Consider the following 26,856-nt stretch of genomic DNA (forward strand, 5'->3'; position numbering starts at 1 on the left):
GCAGCTGGAGAGGTATTGTTCTGTGGTTAATTTATTTCTGAGTTTCTTTCTTTGCTGTGTGTTCTGACACAGAGCCTGAGGAACCGACATGTTTTTAGATTAAAATGACACAGACCATCCTTAAGTCATACCTAGAAGATTTTCTGTGATACGGCTTTCAAAAGTGAGACATTTTAGGAAAAATAGTATTGCAAAGTAATACTCAAGTACTGCTCACATTTTTAGTGTTGTTAGTATTTACTAATATAAATACAGGGGGTGGGGTGTGTGTTGGAATTTGAGTATTAATCCTGTAAGTGGTCTTTGAAGTCTTCCAATGGCTTAACTGTCAGTTCTGTCAAATACTGACAGCTTTTCATAATGTCTTCCCAGATCACTTCTGTCAGGTTAAAGAAAAGAGCTTCTTAGGAGACCTTTCTTTTCTCTCCCTTTCCCATGCTATCCTTTGAGCAATGTGAAAGGCTTTATATTTACTTCCTGCAATGATGGTTTAAAAGGAAACTTTAGCACTGTTACAGTGATAGGAGAAAAAAAAAATGGTTTAGTTTTACATATCAGAGGGGTAGGGATTCAAAGTGCAGATGGCTCCACTACTGTTTCTAATATATCAGAGGGAAATTGTGCACTCTGTTCTTGTCTTGTTTTCTAAACAAGACACTGCTAAGTGTTGGTTCCCATATACTTCAGTCTTCCTGAAGTCTGTGGCACCATGGGGGTTCCCACTGTAATCCTGAAGCCTTTTGATATCTCAGAATTGCTTTCAGATACTTAAGCACCTGAACGAAATCCACCTGTTGCCTGTTGTCTACCAGTTGTTTTGAAGTCTAACCAGCCTGCTCAGAACTATGTGTAGAACCAGCTTTAATCACACCTGTTTCTTGGGGGATTACCATATAAATTAGCTTACATGTAATTTCATCAATAATATTAAATCAAATTATTTTCCTGATTACTACTGCTTTTCCCTTTTGTGAACTATATTTAGCTCTAGGTACAAACTACAAATTGCTGGCTCTCACCTGGATGTTTTAGATTACTTTGTTTTTCCTGGTTGAAAAATATTCACCACCCCATTACATTTCTGATCACCAGTATATCCATAAAAATAAATATTTTCACTAGTTCTTGTCTCTCCTTGGGGCTTTTCCAAGGAGAATTGTGTATATGTGTTGAGGACTCCACGTCAATATACGACAGCCAGACTACTATGAGCTTAACTGCTGCTTGATTCTAGTTTTCATAGTGTTGCTGCTGAACTATAGATACTATGCATGTATTGTTAATTCATTTTGGTTAAGTCAAGCAAGAAGTCTTAATAGGCTGTCTGGGACAGATATGTTGAATCTGTGTGGCACTTGCCGCTTGAGATAAATAAGCATTTTTGCTATCATGTAGCCTTTCCCCTTCTTGGTATGTTTTGCTATTTGTCGTTTGGTAATGAGTCCTTTTTAGAATGAGAGCGCTAATGAACAAGTTCATTGACTGCAATTTTACTAAGAACTGTTTCTCAAGTAATATTTCCAAGAAGTCTTCAGTTTTGTGAGGAACTAGGATCAAGTTCAGGTAGTAATTTCAGCATTGCCTAAGCCTTTCACTTTCTGGATGTTAGGCCTACTTTTAGATTAGCTCTGAAGCAGGTCTTTTTGCTAATGCGCAGGGCAGGCTGGGGTCTGACTGTTGTTCCTTTGATCCTGTGTCTGTGCCTGCTTCTTGTACCCTGGTATTTGCTGTCCCAGGTAGACAGGGTAAGAGTTGGGGCTTTGAGGAGTTCTCAGGTGTAAATCTAAATGCAAGGCAAGTTCACTCTAGCTTCCCTATTTTTCCTCCAAGAAGAAAAACCTCCACTTATGTGTGAGTTGATGGAATAATCCCCCTTCAAGGGCTTCTGTAATAGATTTGGAGTAGATGATGTGCAAATGTTTAAATGTGTGTAGTTTTAAAAAACTTAAAAAGCTTTCGTGCTTGAGTAAATGGGGACTACTGGGTTAGACTTGCTCAGTCTTCAGAGGCTTGAAGTTAGGATTGTGCCTTCAAGTGTATCTCTTGTATCTCCATGTGATACAAATGAATCTTTAACACTTAAATGAATCTTTACTATTGTCAGGCTGTTTTTACTGCACCATACTCCTTCTAGGTTGTGTACTTTGGGATATCAGTTCTAGTTGTCCGCTGGAATTGCGGGGTTGCTGTGGATACAGTTGGAAGTAGAGTTTTCTCCCAGTGTGGTAAATAAAAGCAAACCACTCTTTTTTAATTAAAACAAATTGATACTAAAGCATTCTCTTTTACTGTCTTTAGACGTGTGGCAGTGGTTCTCTGTGACTGGCATCCTTTTTTCAGCAGTTTCTCATGAGAGGTGTGTAGCTAAGTGCAAGCCTGCAGAGAATAATGATGTTCTATGCACTTGTCATCTCTATGTTGAAGTATTTTAATGAGTCCTGATTAGGGATATTTTGAAATTAAATTGGGGAAAATTGAGGAAGGAGCAATGCTTTTATTGTCTTGGAATGATGAGGATAGGTGGCGGTGAGCACCTGTGGCCTGAGGAGTGTAGTGCTTTCATTTATCACTGCTTTCTTGTGTTTTACTAACTCTTAAGTATAAAACTGTCCTGGAGTCTCTAGTCAGTACTGTTGAAGATGGAGCATCCTGTCCATCAGCTCAGGTTCCATGAAACAGTGTAGTGGCCTTCAGATCTGAACTAAGGTCTGTGCTGGAATTTTGTTTTAGCATTTGGCTTGTAGGTCTTTTTGTTGTGTGTTACTTGGGTTTTTTAAGTATTAAATGTAATTTTAGATCTTGGGCCTGTTAAATATTGTGATGTTTATCATAGATAAATATTGTAAATATTTAACAGGCCCAAGTATAAGCTTGTCAAGACTTTAAATGGGTGCACATTTGAGGGAATGGTGCTGCCTAGTTAGTCAACTCTCTGAAGTTAAGTTTTTCCTTTTCACTAGCAGGCTATTACTGAACTTAAAGGGCTTTATCAGCAGAACACCAAACACTGACATCTGTGTATAGAAATTAATTCTCTGTTAATAAAGCAGTAGTGGGCATTTCAGCTCAGTGCTTTGTCTGCCCCTTCCATTTTCTGATGGGTCTGTTGGATTTGTTGGTGAGGGGCACCTTTTTTTAAAAGTTCTTGTAAATATCTGCAGTTCATTCAAATTGGCAAGATAATGCCAGAAAGCATTAGGCTTACTACTTGGGCTTTTTGACATCAAAAAGGAAGATCCTTCATTTTGCCATGCTTAATATTAATTATATGTGCTGATCAGTACAGAGCACGAGTATTGCATTGTCTGTGCTTCTTTAAAACATACTCGATTCAGTTGTGCTGAAGACTTAAAAGTCTCTTAAGAATAAATGAAAAAAGCCTAGATTTGTTTCAGGTTTCTAAAAAGGAATCTGCTTTTGCTTTTCTAGTTACAGTTTAAAGCAGTGCTTTTACCAAACCTGTACATTAACCTGTTGTGTATCTGCTTAAGGGCAAATTCAGGCTGGTGAGTTACAAGGGATAAGGGAGGTCTAGTCTCTTGGAGTATGTTGGCTTTTGCTTTTGTCTACTGTTGCTTCTTGTCATGATGACTTCATTCTCGCATCAGTGGTTCAGCTGGAATATCAATAGTTGGTAAGCATACCTTTTCGTTACAGCAGTGGAGGCTCTGTTGTAATTTTAAAGTTGAAGTTAATGAATTATGCTATTCGTTAACCTAAGTTTCTGTTCACTTCAATTTTCATTAAATGTTGTAATAACTACAGGTCACCTAGCTGACTTAAATATAGCTGTTTTCTCATGAAAGGGAGTTACAAGTGAGTTGTGGTGAACTTTCTTGTATGGTAGGCTAGCAAACAGTGTAGAAAATCCTGAAGTAAGAAAAAAGGCATGAAGAATCTTTCTCCTCTTCAGAATATTTCACTGGCTTACTTAAGCTTAAATGGGATTTTGATTAGTTTTGAAGTAAGATCTGAAACACTGGATTGAGAGTTTCAGTTTTGCGCATCCATGTTTATACTGTAAAGGTGTTTGTTCTCATTAGGTACAATGAAGCAAATCTTCCATATAATTGCATTAGTGTTACGTGACATTAAAGCTTAATTGGCTTATTTTAAATATCTTGCACATCAATTTCTTTTCATATTGTGGAAATTGAAAAGGTCACGAGTGTGGTTTCATATTCCAGGGTGAGAGATTTTGATTTTAGTGCAATTTGTACAGAATTAATTAGGAAGCATGGATAAAAGAGAAAGGATGTTGAATGCAAATTGGGGTGCTCATTAGAGTGTAGAAGCTGAAGCATCCCAAAGTATTGTGGAAATTCAGTTGAAAATGCAGAAAGCACGTTGATTGATTTATTAAGTTTTATGTTTTTAAGTAGAAGTTACTGTAATTGTTCTTCTGGATGTAGAATTCAGATAATTGTCCTAAGTCACTCCAAAAATGTGCTGCCTTTTTAATGGAGTTCTCTAACCCATGTTTTTGGTTTACAGGAGATTGATGAAGCTTGCAAAAGGATAAAACGTGAAATCGATGATTTAGGCCCTGAAGTTGGTGACATCAAAATCATTCCATTGTATTCCACCCTTCCTCCACAGCAGCAGCAAAGGATTTTTGAACCTCCCCCACCAAAAAAACAAAATGGAGCAATAGGAAGAAAGGTAAATAGTACTGTTTCAGTATGCTTCTCAGTATTAGCCACTCACACTCATGTGGGCAGTTACGTAGGAGGTTTAGCTGTTTTAAATGTATTTTCACAGCAACAAGTAGAAGTGTTTTTTGATGAAGCCTCAACAGTCCATATTAAAATGTCCAGTTTAACATTGCATTAAAATTTTGTTTGTTTCTCAGTGCAATTCAGTGTTATGGCTTCCACCTCTAAGGCATGAACTAGTAACTATTTGGGAGTGATATTTATTTACCTTTCTTAGGAGAAATATGATAAATCAGGTTCAGTATTGAACTTGACAGCCATGTGACAATAACATGAAGGGATGGGATTTTTTTTTTCCCCAAGGAATTATTGAGACTAGTTTTGTTTTGGGTTTTTTGTTTTGTTTGAGTGGCTTTTTGGGAGTGTGGTGGTGTTTTGTTTAAAAACAAACAAACAACAAACACCCAGCACAAAATGGACTCTCTCTTCAAGGGACATTACCTTGCAGGTCTCTCTCTTCAAGGGATGTTACCAGGCAGGTTAGTCTGTGTCTCAAGGTTTATGAGAATGTGCAAATTAAAACAAGTACACTGAAATCAGGTGTTTTCTGTGGCAGTAAGCAAGGAATTTAGGTTCTTTCCCTGTGCAAAATGGATTGAGAAACTGAAAAACTTGACATGGAGCTAGTGAATGCTCTTCATAAAACTGAGTTCGGTTCTTGAATGGTCACATCAGAAGGTTAGAAACTGGTTATTTCTCTAAAACTGAACATTTGAAAGGATTCTTAATAAAGCTTACCCAGGTTAGGTGCTGTATGAAACAGCCTTAACAGCACTAATGCTGTATGAAACAGCATTAGTCTATGCAGAGTTTGCCTTGATTATTTGCTTTTGTGCAGTACAGTGCATGTAGAATACTAGTGATAACTTTCTAGAGTTCTGGAAGAATAAATCACTTAAATTTACTGAATGATTCTTTTCCCTATTGAAGTTGATTGCAGAAAGCATTCAGTCTGAAGTCATGAAACTAATGCTGCGAGAAGATTGTATTAGCAAATGACTTAAATGAATGCAATTGCTTTTCATTGGTGAACAAGGGATAGCTCTGTGCGTTTCATTACATTTTCATTCATGTTTAAAACTGCACACTTTAAAATAGGCAGTTCCTGGTTTTCCTGATAAGAAGATAACATTCAGTATGTAACTTTCATTGTGTTGAACTGACAAAGCCAGTACCAGTGTCTTAAGAAGAAGACTCTCTGTGTAGCTATTTCACCACAAGAAAAAGTGCCATGCTGGAATGGTATTAACTGTAGGCAAAAGCAGGCACAGAATACATAAGCAGTTACACAATTCAGACCCATGAAATCATTGGATTTCATTTGTTTGAGTGTGTGTTTGGGGTTTTGTTTTGTATTTTTTTTATTGTTTTGTGGTATGTGTTGGTGTTTGGGTTACCACTTTTCCTCTTTGCCTACTGTGTGGCTGAAATATTCTGGCTTTTGTGTTCTGTTTCTTACCTTCTTAAACATTAGCGCTGAGTGAAAGCATGTGAATTTGTTTAAATGTTGTTTTATTTGTCTTTGTGATTGAGGTATGTAAAGTAGGACCATGTGCTGCTGTGCCTCCACTGTCTTAGAAAATATCTGCTTTTGCAGTCTCTTGCAGGAGTTGAACCTAATTTTTTAGGACTGCTGAGGAGAGAGCGAGCTAGCAGGAGGTCTGAATAATTTCAAAGCTCTAATGGCCATAAAAAGTGAAGTGCTTGCTGAATCAGTATCTCCTGAGCTTTAACTTTGTGAAAGAAGGATGCTGGAAGTTGTGTGGCATCTTGCAGTAGTAGTGATGGTAACAGCTAGTTCTGATACAGCTTGGTACTTTAGCACTTCTTTCGTCTTTTAGGTGTGCTAGGCAAGATCAGTTATCATTGCAAGAAAACTTAAAAGTAATGATAGGGCTAAAAAATGCTTTTAACTAGTTACGGCTAATCAGAGTATTTATACTGTGGAGGAAGATGAAGATGACTTAACAAGGAGCTTTTCTACTCCCCTTTCCTATCTTAGCCCTTCTTTTTAAGCTGCATTTTAGTTTGTTTCAGGGGTCTTAATCATTACTAGTTAATACACATGCAGTATAGGTATTATATATATTTTAATATTTGAAGTAACTTTATTAAATCTCAAACTCTTTGGTCTAGTGAACTTTAATCTGATGCTCAAAACATTTTTAACATAAGCATTTCAGTAATTGCAAACCTGCACTTAAAACCTTATTAGCTACAATTTATTATTTTACATAGTGTTAATTTGATGATTTCCAGGTGGCTTTATACTTAGATTTGGGCTTGAAAGATGTGGCAGAATTTCCTCAATTATTTTTAACATTTGTGTTTTTTCACTGGTTAATTATGGTTTTCAAGTACAGTGACATTAACAGTCAAGAACTGTACATATGACAATTGCTGTATGAATAACTGCTTTTCCTTCTACCTCTGGAAAGTTTTTTGTGATTCAAGAACAAGTGAAATGGCTGGACCTTTGTACACAAAGCATACTAATAGGATTGAGTTACTGATACTGAAATGTCCTAAAAGAAACTGGTGATTTAAAGGCCTAAAAGGCCTAAAACCTTTTGATGCTGCTCAGTAATTGGTGTTTGAAGAGTCTGGATATGGGTGGTTGTATAGATAAATAGATATGGAAAAAGCTGAGCCTTTTTATATAAGTTAAATTCTTAGCAGCAAGCTGAATGTGACTTGACTGGCCTTGCAACATGGGAGATGCAACATATGTCTCTTGCAAATTTTTTTAATGGAAATATATTGTGCTTTTGTGTCAGCACTTAGTTTTTGTTTGGGGAGTTCTAAGTAGGTGGAATACCATAATTCCAGCTTAATTTCAATTTTTCTTTTCCACTGAAGTGTTGCTTTCAGTATATAGTAGCATCTGGGCAAGCTTAAGACCTGAAGTCTACTTAAGCAAGAGACAAGCTGTGAGTAACAAAATGTAGGCTTGCAGAGTGATGAGAGAGGAGGAAGAGAAATCAGCAGGATTGTCAGTGTAGTCCAGCCACTGGCTTCTTCATTATTGTGAACTAACTGGTAGGGGTGTCTCAAGTTTGATTTGCAAAACTGAAAACAATGATGACAGTGCTCTGAAGAGCATTAAGAGGTGAAATGCAAGTAGCATTCATGAAGTGCTGAATGGTTTTTGGGTCTTTACTGAAGCAGCTGGTTAAACTTGGCTGGTATCGTGATTTTAATGGGGTCCCTATTGGAATGAAAGCCAGTGATATCTATAGACACTGCATCTCTGGACGCAGAATTTAAATGTTAACAAATCAAGCCTCAGAACTTGCGTATCACTTTTAATTTTTGCAAGACTTCAGAAAGTTCATAGGAGTTTTAGAATGTAACCTTAAGTATGTTTGAATATCTGTTAATTTAAAAAAAAAAAACCCAAAGTTGAAATGAAATAATATTGCTTGGGATTTTAGATGGAATGTGTTGATAACTGCTTTATTCCAAACAAAGTAAAAAAACACGCTGTGGTGGTACAGTTGTGTAACCTTTGATTTTATATTCTTTAACATGTTTTCCTGTTTAGGCTTTTAAAGAAAATTCTAAAAGATAGGATTAACAGAGGATGTTAAAGGGATTTGTGTAACTTGTCATTTTGTATCAGAGATCAGTGTTCATTTTAAGGTAAAAAGAAACAGAAGAGCAAACGTTTTAATTACAAAAATCACTATTCCAACACACATTATTGATGAAGTGAAGGAAAGTTTGCTGAAAATCATGGTGTGAGACAGGTTCAGAGCTCTTTATCTTCAGGACAAAGCTGTTTCCTTAGTAATCTATTCTTTGCAGGTTGTTGTGTCCACTAATATTGCTGAGACATCATTAACAATAGATGGTGTTGTGTTTGTGATCGATCCTGGGTTTGCAAAACAAAAGGTAAGCATTGTTTAATATCCTCTTTATAGTAGGTAAGAATCTGTTATCTGGTTTCCTCTTCCCTTTCTTTAACACCTATAGGGTTTTTCCCAGTTGAAGTCTTGACCTAGGTTGGTTTGGGGTTTTGTTCAGTTTTTAACTCAGGCTAGGTTTGCACTTGGTCTGCAAACTTTAGTTATCTAGAGCAATCCAAACCTGTGCTGTGCAGAAGAATTTTATTTAAAGAAAATAAACTTAAATACAGGGATATTGAAACTGGAATATGGACTTCCTAGATTCTTTAGAGAGGGTGGTTTTGTACCATATGTCTGTGTTTGAGAATGCTCAAGTAAAACCGAGAAATTGCATGAAAGTAAATAAAAATGGTGCTAGGAGCCACAACTTCTTTTCAGTTGCGTTAGCGTAGAAAACTCCAGCACTAAAATGAAAAGAGAGAAGTAATACTTAGGGCAGTATTGTTTCTTGTCAGTATTTATCATGTACTGTTGTAGCCCTGAAGACTGTCATTGAGCTTGTGCTGCTTGGAGCATCATGGGATGTTCAGAGGAACTGATGTAGTTTGCCTGCAGACAGTGCAGTAACTAAGGGATAAAATTAGTTTAGCTTTGTTCACAAATTATAGCTGTTGTTATAACTTGATTTCCTACACTTTTCCTTTAATATTCACATACACTGTCAGCCTTTTAAACTTTAGCAAATTGAGAGATACGGCAGAATGTGAGTACAGCCAGTGCCTCTTCATACACAAGCTTCAGTTGCCATTTAGGCTGAGGTTTTGTTTTTTTTTCCTCATGAGTAGTTCTTATACTGAAAAAATCATAGAATGTTTTGGGTTGGAAAGGACCTTAAAGTTCATCTAGTTCCAACCCCTCTGCCGTGGGCAGGGACACCTCACACTAAACCACATTGCCCAAGGCTCTGTCCAGCCTGGCCTTGAGCACTGCCAGGGAGGGAGCATTTACGACTTCTCTGGGGAAGCTGTTCCAGTGCCTCACCACCCTCACAGTAAAGAACTTCTTCCTTATATCCAATCTAAACTTCCCCTGTTTAAGTTTTAACCCATTACTGCTTGTCCTATTGCTGCAGTCCCTGATGAAGAGTCCCTTTCCATCACCCTTGTAGGCCTCCTTTGGATAGAATCATGGAATAGGTTGGGTTGGAAAGGACCTTAAGATCATCTAGTTCCAGCCCCCTGCCATGGGAGGGGAGATACTGGAAGGCTGGTATGAGGTCTCCCTGCAGCCTTCTTCAGGCTGAAGAGACCCAACTTTCTCATCCTGTCTTCATACTGGGAGGTGCTTCAGCCCTGTTACTGTCCTTGTGGCCCTCCTCTGGACTCGCTCCAACAGCTCCATGGCCTTACTACATTGAGGACACAAAAACTGCACACAGTTATACAGAATACCTTCTGTAATAAGAAATGAACTTGTATATTTTATACCTATTCCCACCGTGAGGGTGTTAAAACATGGCCAAAAGAGCATCTTCAATGGAAACTGCTAGCTGACTACTGCTTTTGTTTTTGTAGAGTGTATTCTTTTCCATGAGCCCTATTGCGCTGGCAAGGCTGTTGTTTATGTATGACTGCAATGGAAATTTTGCAGAAAATTCCAGCATATTTTTTGAACTGTGACAGTCTGCAAGTACCCTTGAAATACAGCCTTGCTTTGTCATCAGTCTGAGTTTTACAGTTGCATTCATCCTTAATGTTAGATTTTTTTCTTGACCTCTAGAACATGGTTATTCAACGTTATAATTTTTATCAAGATAGTTTTTATTTTTCCTCATAGAATTATTTGAGCATTAAGAGTGTGTTTAGCATTCTTCAGAACAAATCGGACGCATTCCTTCTGCCACAAAAATCTTATCTAAAAATACACACATGTAAGGAGGGCAAAAAGGCTGGCAGGAGTTGTTAAGAAATGAACAAAAAGTAAATGCTGTTCTTGAGGCAGTTGTATTTGAAGCTCTTTGTCACTGATCCAGAGGCTCTTGTAGCCAATTTTTTCTTCTCCTTTCAGATACATACAGCTTGTGATTTCCTAGTCAGAAGCTGTTTGAAAATAAGTTAAAAGCACTTAATTTTTTTTAGATAGTTGTCTCATCTGTGAGCAGTGTTCATTCTTCACCCTTTTTTCCTGTTCTGATTCCACTTTCAAACAGGTGTACAATCCTCGGATCAGAGTGGAGTCTCTCTTGGTGACTGCAATTAGTAAAGCTTCTGCTCAGCAGCGAGCTGGCCGTGCTGGTCGTACTAGGCCAGGCAAGTGCTTCAGGCTGTATACAGAGAAGGCTTACAAAACTGAAATGCAGGTAAGAATGCATATATAACTCCTAATCATTACAGGTAGCCGAGTGCCTTGCTACCAAACTAAATCAGAGTGTGAATGCTTTTGTAGTTTAAAATAACAAGTGTTCTGAATTTTCTTTCTTTTCCTCTCCCTATCACAGGACAACACATACCCTGAAATTTTGAGGTCTAACTTAGGATCTGTAGTACTGCAGCTTAAGAAGCTTGGCATAGATGATTTGGTGCACTTTGATTTTATGGATCCTCCAGGTATCTGTTTCTGTTTTATCTTGCCTACTGTAACTGTTATACTTTAACTTGTGAAATCCTTACTTCGGTGAATATTTAACAACGTCATATAACGTATTTTGGTGTTTGTTTTTCACTTTTTAATCTGCAAGGAATGTCTTTTGTTTATCCTAAAGTAGTGATGTGTGTTTCAAAACCAGCTTATGTTTCTTTCTGCATAATGGTTTTAAATGGAAGGGAGTAATCTACTGAATATCCCTTACCTGCAGAGGATAAGACAAAATTACGGGCATTAGAAAATCTATAATTTGATGAGGTTTTTTGATTATAACCCTGATTACACATTCTAATTGTGCATCAGTTAACAATTGTATGTAAATAAAATCAGCTAGTATTTTTAAAGCTGAATACATGTTTTTACTCAAACTATGAAGTTAATGTGTGTCTCCCTTTTAATAGTGTTAAATGTTCATACATTCTTTACCTGGGTTATTTTGATAATTAAAAATGTAGATCAGCCCTATTTAAGTACATTAAAGTTGGTTGCTTTTCCCCATAAAATAAAAATATAATTTATAATCTGTACACTTTTAAATAGCTGTATGGAACAGTTAAATCCTTTATGCTGTGCAGCATGTATGGTATCTTAGCAGGAAAGCATTTTGGTTTTCCTTCTGTTTTTTTTTTTGTGGGCGTGATATACACTCACTGAGGAATGCAGGCTTAGATTTTTGAAGGACTATAGGTATCTAAAATGGACATGGATAAGATTTTAGGACTGTATACATCTATTTTGTATGGAACAAGGGAAAGTGCATCAGTACATGGCGGGAGGGTGTGATATTACTGTGATAGTGAATATTTTACAATTCCACTGCTGTCTGAATTTTTGAAAAGCAGTAATCTTCAAATATTCAAACCTTTTGATCCAGTTAAGAGCTCTTCTAAACAAGTGGCACCCACCTACCCATGTCTGGATGTATATAACTCAATTTGAAACCAATTTTATGTTTGCAAGTCAGTTGAATGGAAAATGAAAAATAAGATGGCTTATAATAGTCCATGCTTCCTCACTTTTTACTTACTCAGGTATTCAGAGCAGTTTGATTAATGTGCCTACCTGAATATTTTTTTCTTTCAGCTCCTGAAACTCTGATGAGAGCCTTAGAGCTTTTGAATTATCTGGCTGCTTTAAATGATGATGGAGACTTGACTGAGTTGGGATCCATGATGGCTGAATTTCCACTGGACCCACAACTGGCTAAAATGGTTATTGCAAGTTGTGACTACAACTGTTCTAATGAGGTCCTATCTATTACTGCCATGTTGTCAGGTAATAGCAGAGAAAGAGATACTAAACAAAACATAAATCTTCAGTTTAGGGAAAATTTGAGTTTGCCACATCAAAACCATAAATAATACACATATATTTCTAATAAAATTAGAAATGTCTTTTAAAACCATACAGGTGTTTAATCAACCATTATGGGCTTACATAGAGATCTTGAAGCTAATGAATGTTAATGTTAAATCAACATACGTAAAATGGTCAAACAGTTTGCTCTCAACTTCAGGTAAAAATGTGTATATACATATATAAGTTGATGGGGGGTGGAAATCAGGCTAGTGGAACAGAGATTTCTCTTCAGGCTCATAGTCAGGACCAGGAATGTCAGCTCAACCACTGTTTTTAAGGTGGTGAAATCTATTTTTGCATTGTGCATTCTTCTGCACTTTGATAAATCCCAGTATTTCCAAAACTATTACAGTGTAATTTATATTAAACCATAAGGCTGTACATGAAATTATGATACACTTTTTCAGTCATTAAGGGGTAAAGCTAAAGAACAGTTATTAATTTTATAGGGAAGAAAAACTTTGGGGAGGACGTATATTTATAAGAATTAATTTATGTGTGCAGCTGTACTTTGCTGCTGCTTTCTGTGAATAGCACTGCATCAGAGCAGAGCTGCTGCTTGAGAGAGCTTGATGAGAGAGAAATGTTATCAAGCAAGCAGGGTATTTCATTTCCCAGTTATGTAAAACTGAACTTCATTTTACAGTTAGCTGTCATAGGACAAGCAGCAATATTTAGCCTGTTATGAAAATGGGGATTTCTTACAATTACTCTTTCGCCTTTTGGGTGTGCAATTTTCGCAGGCTCTGCACAGTGCAGGTGTGCTGCTTACATGTTTAACTTGGTTGAGTAGATTAAAAAATATGTTTTGGCTAAATGTAAAATCTGTTGCTTCAGTTTAGCCTTACACTATGTGAATGTGAAAGTTTTTAAGCACAAGCTAAAATGTTTGTTGCAGAGTTATGATTGTTCAGACTCAGAGCAGATGGGCAGGGCAGAATCATCGTAATTATTTAATTAAATGGTAGGCTTAATTGCGGAGGTGGTGGTAGGTTGGTGCCTGTCTTTGTCTTCCCTTTCCCTCTTCCCCGCCACTACAGAACAGTGAGTCTAGTATTTCTGTCTGTGATCTTAAACTGATCTGTCTTAGTCCTTTTTCTATTTACCTTTACCCAGGCCATGATACTTTTTTTTTTTTGTTTTTGTTAAGGCACAATAAATGTCATAGATGAGATAGAAGGAAAAAAATTCTTTACTGTGGGGGTGCAGAGGCACTGGCACAAGTTGCCCAGAGAAGCTGTGGCTGCCCCATCCCTGGCAGTGTTCAAGGTCAGGTTGGATGGGGCTTTGAGCAACCTGGTCTAGTGGAAGGGGCTGGACCGAGATGATCTTTAAGGTCCCTTCCCATTCTATGATAAATAAGGCCTTTTTAATTTTTTTTTGGGGGGGGAGGGGTGTGTGTGGAGGATTTGAAGGGTTGAAGGTGGGTAATGTATGGGTTGTAATCTAGCTCTGCTCTTAACAAAACAGAAAAACCCTCAACAACCAAAACCCACTTTTTTTTTTTTTGTCTTTTTTAAACCATTGGCGTAACTGCATTTTATGGTGTCTTAAGTCCCCATAAAGATTGTCAGGCTCTAATAGCAATCCATGTATTAATAGTTTGGACTGTATGGAAAAACTAGGTACCAGAAGAGAGCAGAGGATAGATTGAATAAATGGGCAGATTAAATGGTCATACTTTGTTTTGTAAGAGTTGTGGTGTGGTGCTGTGGAATAGAAAGTGCTATTAGTTACTCAAAGCACTGAGTTAAGCCAGAATAATTTTGCATTTCCTTTTATTAGTCTGAGTTTGAAATTAAAATACGCTTTATATTTTCTCTGCTTTCAAGTGCAGGGCCCAAAATATAAGGTGCTTATTTTCCACCTGCATTTCCATTTTATTTGGTGTGTTAGTCTTGATTTGTTACCATGTGATTCAGTGTTGCAGTGTCTGTTTTCCTCAAGTTCCATCCAGTATTCAGCTTAGCATATTTCGGAAATGTAGTGTTTGGGGGCTTTTAATAGGAATTTAAGAATAAAGTAAAACTAACTACCCACAAAAAGATCCTCATCTGGTAGCGCCAGATGAGGTGCTAAAAGGTGTTCTTATGGAGATTTGGTGGACTTTAGTTCTGAGGAGACTGGTGTAGTCCCAAGCAGCTGGAAAAGGATAGAGGATGTTTAGCATCTTAATTTAACTGAAATTAACCTCTTAAGAATTACATCTACTTTAAAACCAAACTGATTTTGTTTTCTTCTGTAGATCTCTAAAGTGAGGGTCTCATAATTACATCTTGAATATTAGTATCGATATTACAAACCTGTAAGAATGACAGGCCATGAATTAAGCTGCCTGCAATACTATTTGTGGCCTCTGGTGGTCTGTATTTGGAAAGGGAATGTTAAAACATGTTTTTTTGGATTCAAGTCAGACTGAGTCACACTTACGTAAGAATATAATGATGGAGAAAGCTCATCACATTGCGGGGGTGTTTTGTTTTGTTTTTATTTCAAGTAGTGCCAGAGGACAGTTTAACCTTCCACCACTACCGCTACCATCACAACCTTTAGACTTATTAATGCATTCATTCACATGTTTCTGCATACCAGTGCTGATAACAATACCATCTGGGGAAGAGGGCTTGACTTCACTGCTGTGTTATGTCTGGTAGCAGACCTGTGGTAAATCTCATGTTTGTTTAGACTGTACTAGTGCAGTACAGTTTCAGAACTATCTTCTTCACTCTGTCCTTAGAGGCTTTCTGAGAAACCAGTTGCAATTGAAGCATTTTGTTACATGGGCTACTAACTCCTGGTAGAGCTATCAGCACTGGGTCTTGAGCCAAGATCTGTTTAGCTTTCCAGTATACATAGACAACCTTGATGGCCTTCAGACTAGAGATTTTGATGCCTACATATAGTTCTATTTAAATAATCAGGTACTCTGTAGCTTTGAAACCCTCTTGTCTTACAGATGTGGTTAGGTGTTGATGTACCAAATCATGGTAGTAAACAGTCCAAGATGCAGTTGGAGGCCATCCTGCCCTGCCCTATGCTCTGTGAACTGACCTAGCTAGGCCTTGTTCCTCTATCTGTGAATGCGTGACTCATCGATATGGGCGTTTGTGTTGGGCCCATACCAACCTTGTTTAGTCCCACAGTGTTTTGTTCGCCCCACGGAAGCAAAGAAAGCAGCGGATGAAGCCAAGATGAGGTTTGCCCACATAGATGGAGATCATTTGACGTTGCTGAATGTCTACCATGCTTTCAAACAAAGTAAGTGTGCACCTGCTTTAGCAAAATTATTCAAAATAGTTTGTGCTGCCAGCTTTTGTTCTGGGTTCCAGGGACAGATGAGAGGTGTGGGCTTGTTTTCCAAGCCATTCTGTTGTGATCTTAAATACTTTTTCGTTTTGAGTATGTAAAAGTTAAGTGCTGCTTGTCTTTGGGATGGAAGCAAACCCAAAAAATCTAGCCAAGATAATAATGTAATAAACTGATGACTGTGGAGGCAAGCCAGGCTTCTAAATCAGCACTGGGTAACCTTGGACAGAAGGAAGTAAATGTGCCTATAATTAAGAAATATTGGAAGTTTGTTATCTGACATTAATTATACCAAAATCTGCTTAATTGCTTAATTTTCAGGGAGAGCAGAGCAGAAAATACAGTGCAATTGAAGAATATGCTAATAGAACCAAAGCCTTTTTAATATAGTTAGAAATTCTATAATAAGGCCTTGGGATAGATTGTGGGGCAGATGGGTGATGCATCAACAAGTAGTATCTTAAAGCCCTATGATAAATTTTTTTCATTTTCCTCATTTTTGTGTAAGGATTTTAGGGAAAATATGTGGTACTTCTCAGCAGTATATTTTAGCAGCTTGAAAAAGATGGGAATGAAGAGGGGAAGCTAGGAAAAATGGCTACATAAGTGGTATGCTTTTTTAACAGTGACGTATCCTGGTGGTAAGGAAAAAGATTACTCTTAACTGCCAACCAGGTTAACTTGGGTGCTCCATTTGCATTTATGTGTAGACAACAGAAAAGCAACAGTCTTTTTTTTCTGAGTAAAAAGAAACCCAACTGGGTGTCTCTTTCTGCTGCAGTTTTGATCTAGAAATTTTGCATTGAAATAATCTGCCACTTTATGTGGCAATCCTAAATAAATCTATTTTCAGAGTAAAAGTCAAACAAAAGTATTCACAATTGTTTGAAACAACAGCTGAGAAAAACTAATACTAAACAACTGGGAGTTGGAGGCACCTTTTGCTTGTTTTTATTAGCTTTTTAGTGAACAGGATCTAGTATATCCTTTGAATGTGTTTTGGCGGGGGGGTATTTCTGGAAGCCACTGGTTTCATGCTCAGGTTCCTGAGGGATGGAATTATCTGGGGAATAATCTTCTGTTCAGTTTCACTGTGAAATTGAGTAGGATTTCTGGGGTTCAGGATCAGAAGATGAAATGCTGCTACTGTTTATATCTAGAACAGTATAAACCAGTTACAGATCATCTGACTTGCACAGTTCAAATGGCACAAATGCTGTGGTACTTAAGCTGTGATTCTGCTGGCTAGTGTACAAGAACTTAAGCATTCATACTTAATTTTAAATATATTCTGTAATATAAAGCACAAAAAGAACTTAAACATATTTCTTATTGTGAAACCTTCTCAATGGAAGTTAGTAATAGTCTCTGTACAGGAGATACTTTAAGTTTTGTTAGCACCGTTTTTGTTGGATTAGTAAAGTAACAAAAAATTTAGAAGAGCGTCACTTCAAAAGCAACAGAATTGGTAGGGAGAATTGGGTTTCTTGGTGTTAAACATGCACTTGGGTTTAAGGAGGGTTTGTTTTCTCAAATGCAGTGTAATTGTGTACAATCTTGTGTCCATTGCACGCTGCAGTTAAAGATGGTGCAGTGTTCCTGAAGCTGTTACATTTTACAGTGCCGATTGAGAAGATGATTTTTGTAGTTGTGGGGTGTGATTTTTTTTTTTTTTTTTTTTTTTTTTTACCTTTACTGGTGGGGATGTTTCAGCCAAACATCAGTGATTGTATGTATATTGTGTTGGGGGGGTGGTGGTGGTGAGGGAGCTACTTTGTCCTGACCACATGCTGCCTGACTAGAAAACAATTTGGGCAAGTTACCTATAATGCAAGAAAATGACTTAAGAAACTAAATACTCTTGTCATATATGAAAGCTTGTGGATATTTTTTTTTCTGGTTCATGTGACTGATTGATCAGTTGCTGTTTTACTTAGTTGCTCTAATTGGATGAAATACTAATTTTTGATTCATGTGTTTTAATGTTGCAGATCATGAGTCGGTTCAGTGGTGTTACGACAACTTCATTAACTACAGGTCCCTGATGTCTGCAGACAATGTACGCCAACAGCTGTCACGAATCATGGATAGATTTAATTTGCCTCGTAGAAGTACAGACTTTACCAGCCGAGACTATTACATCAACATAAGAAAGGCATTAGTTACTGGGTATTTCATGCAGGTATGTATGCATCCTTGCGAGGAACATAGCTTGGTATTTAGGTGGCTTTTAATGTTAAGATGGTTATTAGAATTTATCAAAACTTTATGGATGTTAATTAAATTATATGATTCACTCTATTGCCTTAGTCTTTGTTGGATTACTTGTTTTTTGCTCCAGTAGTACATTCTTTAGGCAAATCTTACTTGGTAGAGAAGCTTTAGGCAGTCTTCCTCATACCAAAATACTGTTTCTGGCATGACTAATCAGGAATTGGCTACCAACTTCTCAGTAACTGGGGAAGGAACTTCATACAACATTTCAAGTTAACTGCAGAAATGTAGTTTTAAAATTATTTGTAGTCTGATACAAGTAGGGGAAGTGTAGCTGTATGTAAATATTAATTATATGTAGAAGGGGAGTATTTTCTTTGCGATACTTTTCCATATTTATATTTCACTTTAAAAATATATGTCACAAGTACTGGACCAGATCCGTACTCTCAAGATGTACGCTGTCTGTAACTCACTTGCCTCTTGAACCAGGACGTATGGAAGCCAGTCTTCACTGCTGCTGCCTGGTCGCTTTGCATTTCATGTTCAGCATGTCTCCAAGCTAGAATGCAGGCTGTGGCTTTTCTTTGTGTGGTGTTTCTTGTGTTTTGGTTTGGTGTTGCCTTTTTTGTTTGCTTTGGTTTTTGGTGGAATGTTTTGGTGTCATAGTCCCCTAATGCTGTGATTTTTTTCTGCTGAGTGTTTATCCCTGGGGCTAGAAAGAGTCCCTTTGCTGGCTTTTGCAGATCCAGGAGTACAGAAACTTTAATGGGAGTCACTGTGTTCAGTCCTTGCTTTCAGCACTTGTTTTCTTCATCTTTCTTGGGGATGCCTTAGCACACAATCCCTCTACACCTTTAATACTGTAAATCTTTTCAAAGACACTTTAGTCTCTACTGCTCAGGAGGTAAAGATCTGACTATACTACTCTATTCACCATACAAATATAGGCTCACATGGATGAAAATGGAATCCCTTCCAGAAGTTTCCTTGGCTTCCATGGCCCTCTGACCCAAATTGTCTTTTGGGGCTGAATCAAGGAATAGCTATGGCAAACCTATTGAAGGCATTTGGAGTGGAAGCCATTTCAGCAGTTTCTTTTCTCCTTTGATTTGTTTGAGTCCATTTTATTTTGTTTTCTTCTTTGACTGTTTAACCTCCATGATAGTGTGCTACCTGTTTGACCTTGACTGAACTCTCTCATGAATTCCATGTTGTTTTGAATAGCTTTCAGTAGAAAACTTAAAATATATATACTTAAAAGAGATGTTGTTTACCAGCAGTTGAAGTACTTAAAAATGCAGCCTGTGTGCACATTCTACTCTCTTTAAGCAGGTATTCTGGCTCTGCCATTTGGGGGCCCATGTTCAGAAAGCCCTGTAAGGAAATTCATACTTTGTTCTTTGTCCTCTTAGTACAGAGTGTGAGTAGAGTGCCAAGTCTGAGCACTTGCAAAGTGTGTGCATGCCCTGTAAATATCATAGTCTATGGGCAGCACATGACAGAATTTGTTTCTTCAAACTTCTTAAGCTTTAAATGGAGTGTTAAAACCAGTAGCGGCCCTTGTTCTGAAGTAGTTCTCATTGCCTGCATTGTTTTATACTTTGGTAATAGCCTCTGTGTCTTAAAGAGAGTCACCAAATCTTACTGTAAAAATTGTTTGGTTGATGTCAGGGTCTGTATTAACTATTAAAATAGTGCAAATTATGTAATTGTTGTTGAGTACTGTAAATTTGCCTTCAGTTGTGTGTCAGTGACTGATAAACGTGGAATTTCTGGTGGTGACACGTCTCATTACCCTTTATATTTAAATACGAACTTGAATTCCAGTAAATCCTTAGACAAGCAGAAGGAACAGTAAAATAAGTTAAAATTACCAACAGTTCTGTATACAGAAAAACTTTTGGAAGGATAGGTGCTAACAACAAGTTGAGTGTCTTACAGAATTCTTACATCCCTGGTTTCTTCTAGTTTTTGTTATGAAAAATGTTTATTGACTTTTTTCAGTAACTATTTCTGTGTCATGTATCAGAATATGTAAAATATGTAAAACAGAGCAGGAGTGGTATTTGTAGAATCTGCTCACTTAAAGTATGCCACAGAAATGCCATCTTCTCAGTACTTAAGTGCTAGATATGTCCTGCCTTAAAGGGGAGGGATTGGAATATCGTACAACTAACACATCTGTAATTTGGCAAAATAACTCACGAACTAGTGATGTAGATGATTATTTACTCAACACAAGTAGGAAAACTAAGCTTATAATTTCTAAAGTGTCAACACACGTGTAGCTGAAATAAGCGTGTGGAAAAGGCTAAGCAAAAATTATACAACAGGAAGTAAGTGAAGGAAATTGTTACAATTGAATTGGAAAAAGCAAGCAAATGCCAGAGTACCTTAAAGATGGGCTGTCTTCATTGTAGTGATTTTTTTGAGCTTGATATTGCCAGTTTTCTTAAGCTTTTTGTTGTTTTATTTCTGCTCTAGTACTGAAGGCAGAACAAGACTATATAGTTGGAAATTTAAGTCAGATTTTAAAGATTGATCAAAGTCCTGTGGTGTCTTCAAATCAAGGCTGGATGGAACCTTTTTTGGAAAACATGGCTTGGAATCACAGGATATATCAGGGTCATTAGGATGAATTTCAGTGATGTGGTGCTATACAGGAATTTAGATGTCAGCACTCCTCTTATGATCTCATTCTTACTGTTGTTCTGTCTTTGGTGCTATTATGTGTGTAAAATGGTGTATATTTTGAAGTCTTTATGTAATCAGGCTCCTACAACAATAGAAAGGTAATAAAGCCATGACATGAAGGTGGTCACCAGTGCAGTTAATGGTATTCATTTGAGCTTTACTCTGCAGGCAGAAATCCAAGCAATTGACCATGCTCCTTTGGTGCATGCTACCATTCTTCTTTCAAAAAGACAGACAAGATACAATAATTTCTCTAAGCTGTCAAGACCAGCCTGCCAAAATCTGTAGCCTTAAATCTAAAAAAAAGTTGGATCTGACAATACTCTTCCTGCTTTTGCCCTTTTGAATGCATTTGGATTGGCAGTGTTTGATTAAAGACCCCTGGTTGGGCTCTCTAGGTTCAGTGACGTGATGGAGAATACATAAGCATGAGCACGCTTAAAATTTCAGAGGAGGGTGTGCTATTCTTAATAAAATTGTGACATCCCTGAAGCCTCTGTTAGAACGTGAACTAAAAGGTTTTCCTATGGTGGCCACTCTTTCCATGAGGGTTTGTCATGTTGATAACAACCTTGTAATTGTCTCTAAGTGATCAGCAGGTGTTTTTTTTTAGTCTGCAGAGCAACCTGGGTGGCTTGGCTCTTTGTGATCCTTTGAGAGTTGTGTTTGTGTAGCTCCTCATAGTAGTCAATAGTGTTAATAGTTTTTCTCTCCACTTACAGCCCCATTGCTCATTCAGGTAGAATAATTCACAAATGTGTTGTACTAACACATGATGGACTCCTTGATGATTGCAGGGTTCAGGTGTGTATTTTGCTTACTACAACTGCTCATTGAAAAATGAGTGTGTTTGTACAATGCTGTGGTTTCTGTGGAAGCTCATGCTTTTTATGCTCTGAAAAACATCACAGAATCATCACTAAAGGATTGGTTGAGGTTGGAAGTGACCTCTAGAGGACATCTGCCCCAACCATCGCTCATTTACAGGCACTGGAGTTCAGAGGAGTGTAGGTGCATATGCTGCCTCCCATGGGTCCCTGTTCATTCCCTTACATCGACCTTGCTGCTCACCTGAGCCCTAAATTCTTGTAGCTTTGTGATCTGGCAAGCCACTCACCCCTTTGGAGAAGCGGCAGAGCTGGCACTCAGCTGTGCAGGAACAGCTCAGGCCAGAAGGGAGCAGGAGGATGCAGTAGCTGACCGCTGGAGCGTCATGGCCTGCGGTGCAGCCGTAGCGTCACTGCGTGTTTCGTGATGCTGTTGTCATTGCTGGGCCTGAAACTCTTCACCAATCCGTGTGCTCACAACAGCACTTTATGGAATCTAAATAGGATAAGTGCTGTAGCGCAGTGTTAGCTCGGGATATAAATAAGTCACAATAGTGTGTAACCACTTAATAGAGACTTATCCCTCATATCTGTGTTCCAAGGAAACATATTTTTCTTAATTGGAGTTATTCCAGTCGCTGTCCTTCCCTTGAAATTAAGAGCCAACTGCACTTCTCCGCAGCGTTTCTTTTTCTTTGAGTATGCTTAGTTAGTTCTGAATGTTTTTTCCTTAGTTCAGAATTACACAAAATAAACAGGAAATACAGCTCTTTTCTTTTTCTTTATCATTTATAATGATAGTAATCATATGTATTTGGGAAGACTAGTTAATAAGACCTCGCTGTCTTAATACATGTGAGTGAGACTGAGGTGCTAAAGGTAAATTGCGTTGGGTTAAATTTAACAGCGAGCTGTTTTCTAGAATGAAACCTAAATAAATGAATTGTTCTGTGGCAGATGAATGTCTCTTCTAGTCTGGTTTGCAGCTATACCGCTACTTAATTTTGCAAATGTTGGGTTGAATTGGATGAAATTAAGCCTAAATGGTTACAGAGTGCTGTTAATCTCCCTTGAAAAGAACCTCTGTTGACTCTGTGGACTTCAAGTAAGGCAACAGCGTTATTGCTAAGATCTTGGGTGAAAATTTGCAGACCATTGAAATACTTTGTTCTGCTCCTAAAACATGTTCTGGATATTAATGGCATAAAATATAAAAGGGAAGTACACTCAATGTGTTACTAAGGAGATACTCTGACTTTAAAATTTGAGGTAGCTATTGCTTTAGAAGACTTGGGATTTTAATCTACTAGAAAAAGGTGAGATACAGCAAGGAATTAGGAAAACAAGGAAGTACACAGCCAACATTAAAGGAAAGCAGCTAACCATGACCTGATAAAAAATGTCTTTCAACATCTTTCACCCATTGTCCATCCTGCTTAATCATTTTTATGGGGGGTGTGTGTGTGTGTGTGTGTGTATATATGTAATGAAATAAGTACTGAGGTCATCTTGAATTGCCAGTATCAAAAGGTTAATTCTGGTTACCTGTTCTGTTAGATTAACTGTTCTTACCGAGGATATACTTCTAAGGATAACTGTCTGCTTCCTCACAAATCTTAATGAGCTAGGTATCGGAGCATCTCAGTGAGGGAGGCATTATTCCCTTTCATAGCGCAAGCAGCTTAGTCAGAAGAGGTTAATTGATTTTCACCAAGGTCACAGCAGAAGTGTGTTGCTGAACCTACATTTTCCAGCTCTGAACCTCATGCTGTAACGAGGCTGCTCTTACTTCTGACATGCCAAACTTCCCATTCCTACTGGACTGACGTTTTTCAGGCCACTGCGAGAGGATTTGCAGAATATATTCATCAGTAGAATTACTGCTGAAACACTGCACTAATAAGAACTTGAAAGTACAGTGTTGTGGATTTCCAGTCCCATGGTAGCTGCTGTGATCAAATGTTTGAAGCAGGTGTCTGTAGTGGACCGTGGTTGACTCTGTGGGATGTTGCAAACCTGTCCAATAGATACTCCCTTTTGATATTCTCTTTGCTTTGCTGTTGTTCTAATAATGATTCTTCTCTTTAGGTGGTAACTATTTTTGTATGTTGCTTGAATTGTGTATTAGAGTATACACTTACCATGGCAGTTAGCAGAAACATCTGGCATCTTGATTGTGTCTATAAAAAAGCCTGAATGGTTGAAGTGGTCAAGTAATGTGCCAACTTTAGATGAGATTTGAAAGTTGGGATAGTATGTTGTGTGTAGAACACTTGAGAGTCGGCTTGAAATCACTTCACTTAAAAATTGCCTGTGGTAATGGAAGAATGTCATTGTCCCTAGGTGGCACATTTGGAACGGACGGGGCATTACTTAACAGTGAAAGACAACCAGGTGGTGCAGTTGCATCCCTCCACTGTTCTTGATCATAAACCAGAATGGGTGCTCTACAATGAGTTTGTCCTTACAACAAAGAATTACATCCGGACATGTACAGACATCAAGCCAGAATGGTAAGCCAGAAGTCTTAAACCAGTCATGACCTGCTGTAAAGCTCTTGGGTTTTCTTTTTTAAATTGAGGCAATTCCTTTCACTTCTCCTGAAGCTAATACTAGAGAACAGTCACAGGAACAATGATGGTGTGGACTTGAGCTCTTGCAGATGATTAAAGGTTTTATTTGTGGATACTTGTTGCTGTTTGTGGGAGCTGTGTGTGAAACTGGCCTCCGTGCAGTGCGCAGGGAAATGCTTGCCTTAAATCCAGTGACTGTGGTACTCCTGGGAAGGAGCTGCTTGGAGGCGCTAGGTTTGGGGAGATGTCCTAGAACCCACTTGCTTACTTAAGAGATACCATTAGATGCCTCTGTTCTCAGGATTGAGGTCCTCTCTTTGCAATAGATGTCTTAAATTTTTCCAGAAGGATCTGAGCAGGATTCAGTGCTTTCTTAAAACATGAAGGGAAGAAGTACAACCTGTCTTGTTGTCATATTTATTTGTCAATAGCGTGTCTATTGAGGAACTTAGAGGCCTGATCTTCTGCAGACAAGCAAAGGTCTGAATTGTCTTGTCTTTAAGGTTGTACTTAAACTGCCAAGTTACAAGCTTTGGAGACACATGAGGCTTTTCAGTTGTTGAGATCGTGCTGTTGTGCAGAAGGAGTTCATAAGCACATATACAGCCTGCAGTATTTGAATGGAAAAGATTTGAATCCTTCCTCAGCAATCCTTTTCTTGAGAAGCGCTGCATAGCCTAAAGGCAGGGTCCTATGGCTTTGATTGTGTTTTTAAGCTTCAGCCAGTTAAGGTTCAACTTTGTGTTCGTGCACAAATTGGTTTTGAGGTAGGCTCTGTTTCCTGTGGGCTTCTACATGAAGCAGCAGCTCTGACTGCAGGGACTGCTGTGACACATACTGAGACAGCAGTGAGGCCTGTGAGGGACACGTGTGTGCACACTTCTTGTGAGGAGGAAAGCATCTTGTGAGGAGGAAAGCTTGTGCGTGCTTTCTTGCCTTGGACTCCGGTGCTGGCACAGGGTGGGACCGAGATGTAAATGTGCGTGAAACTTTCATTCATCTTAGCATCACAGATGGGCTGAAAATGAAGGATAATTATTTCCCTCAGCTGCAGAGTTTTTGTAGGATGCATCTTAAAGTTTAAGTATTAGTAACAAACTTTTGCTTTCTTGACAGGCTGGTGAAAATTGCCCCACAATATTATGACATGAGCAATTTTCCACAGTGCGAAGCAAAGAGACAGTTGGATCGCATCATTGCCAAACTTCAGTCCAAGGAATACTCACAGTACTGAATTTATGCTTTGAACTGAAGTTACTCAGAGGACAGCTTTAAGAGACGAAAGGATTCAAACAAAGTTCAAGTTGTGCTCTTCACTTCGGTTCAATAATGGCCTTTATTTGAAAGCTTTTTAATTTTTCTTTACAGTAAATATTCCATTCTGATTTCATAAATTAAACATTTATGCCTCCCTTTTGTGTTGACACTGTAGCTCATACTGGAAAAGCTAATCAATGTTTTGCAGTTTATTGAAAGTAGTTCTATATATAACAATGTTACAAGCATTTCTTTAGAAATGGTTGAAAATGCTTCTAAAAATGTGATTATCGACCATGGTATGCATGATCGTTGTAATTGTTGACATTCCTTTTAGAAGTTGTGAAATGTTACAACTTGTGCTTATGTAGACACAATCTTTGGCCTCAGTACGAAGGTACTGACTTCAATAAAGTCTATTTATACTAATTTGGTGCCACACTATGTCAGTATTTCTGTTGCTTTGATCAGAAGGTGAGGAACCAGGTAGTGCCCCATGGAACTGCTGCTTTACTGACATGGCAGTAGTTAAGGATTTCAGTGTTGAAAGTGCGGGTACTGCAGCAGCAGGTTATGATGACTTGGATACAGTGCATGCAGTGTTGATCCCTGGCAAACCTGCTTAAGTTATGTAGGAAGTTCTTCTAAAGATGAGATGTGTGCAGATGTTTCTGGAGACTGTTTTCTTCCAACGTACTCCCTAGATCTTTCTTGGACAGAGCTGTAGTTGTGTCCTGTGCAGTGCCTGTTGCCAGTGAGAAATTCCCCTGCTGGGCAGTGTTCAGGTGCAGGTGACGCAAACGAGAGCATCAGTGACACTGCAGGACAAATACCATTGTGTCACTGTAATTTTGTAGTGATTTTTAGTGAAATAACCATTTGACTGCATTTTCACTTTGGGAAAGCTTAACCTATGTGGAACTTGTAGTAAGACTTGATCAGAGGGCTGGAGCACCTCTCCTGTGAAGACGGACTGAGAGGACTGGGTTTGTTCAGCCTGAAGAAGAGAATGCTCTGGGGAGACCTTAGAGCAGCCTCCAGGACGTAAAGGAGGCCTACAAGGCATCTGGAGAGGGGCCTTTTTTGCAAAGGGTATGTAGGGATAGGTAGTGGGGAGATGCCTTTAAACTGGAAGGTCATAGATTCAGATCAGATACTGGGAAGAAGTTACTGTCCCAGTGTCTCAGCTGGTGAGGCACTGGCACAGGTTGCCCAGAGAAGCTGTGGCTGCCCCATCCCTGGCAGTGCTCAAGGCCAGGTTGGATGGGGCTTTGAGCATCCTGGTCTAGTGGAAGGTGTACCTGCCCATGGCAGAGGTTGGAACTGGATAAGCTTTAAGGTCCCTTCCAACCCAAACCTGTGATTTAACATATTTACATTTAAAAACATACTTAAAAACATATTTGGTCAGATTTCA

General features: G+C 38.3%; 1 protein-coding gene across 1 annotated transcript in view; it reads left to right on the forward strand.

Moving 5' to 3' along the window:
* DHX15 (DEAH-box helicase 15) overlaps nt 1–25,868 on the forward strand; it is a 49,308-nt gene extending 23,440 nt beyond the window's left edge. Inside the window, exons 6-14 of the mRNA XM_057405622.1 lie at nt 4,495–4,662; nt 8,523–8,609; nt 10,773–10,922; nt 11,061–11,169; nt 12,290–12,481; nt 15,701–15,823; nt 17,863–18,053; nt 23,953–24,122; nt 25,299–25,868. Coding sequence (XP_057261605.1) covers nt 4,495–4,662; nt 8,523–8,609; nt 10,773–10,922; nt 11,061–11,169; nt 12,290–12,481; nt 15,701–15,823; nt 17,863–18,053; nt 23,953–24,122; nt 25,299–25,416 — 1,308 coding nt within the window. The 3' untranslated portion in view covers nt 25,417–25,868. The remainder of the gene's footprint in view (nt 1–4,494; nt 4,663–8,522; nt 8,610–10,772; nt 10,923–11,060; nt 11,170–12,289; nt 12,482–15,700; nt 15,824–17,862; nt 18,054–23,952; nt 24,123–25,298) is intronic.
* Nucleotides 25,869–26,856: the final 988 nt, after the last annotated feature.

This window comes from Pezoporus wallicus, unplaced genomic scaffold, assembly GCF_028554395.1.
Source record: "Pezoporus wallicus isolate ANWC-B61680 ecotype Strahan unplaced genomic scaffold, APGP_CSIRO_Pwel_v1 contig_642, whole genome shotgun sequence".
NCBI lineage: Eukaryota > Metazoa > Chordata > Aves > Psittaciformes > Psittacidae > Pezoporus > Pezoporus wallicus.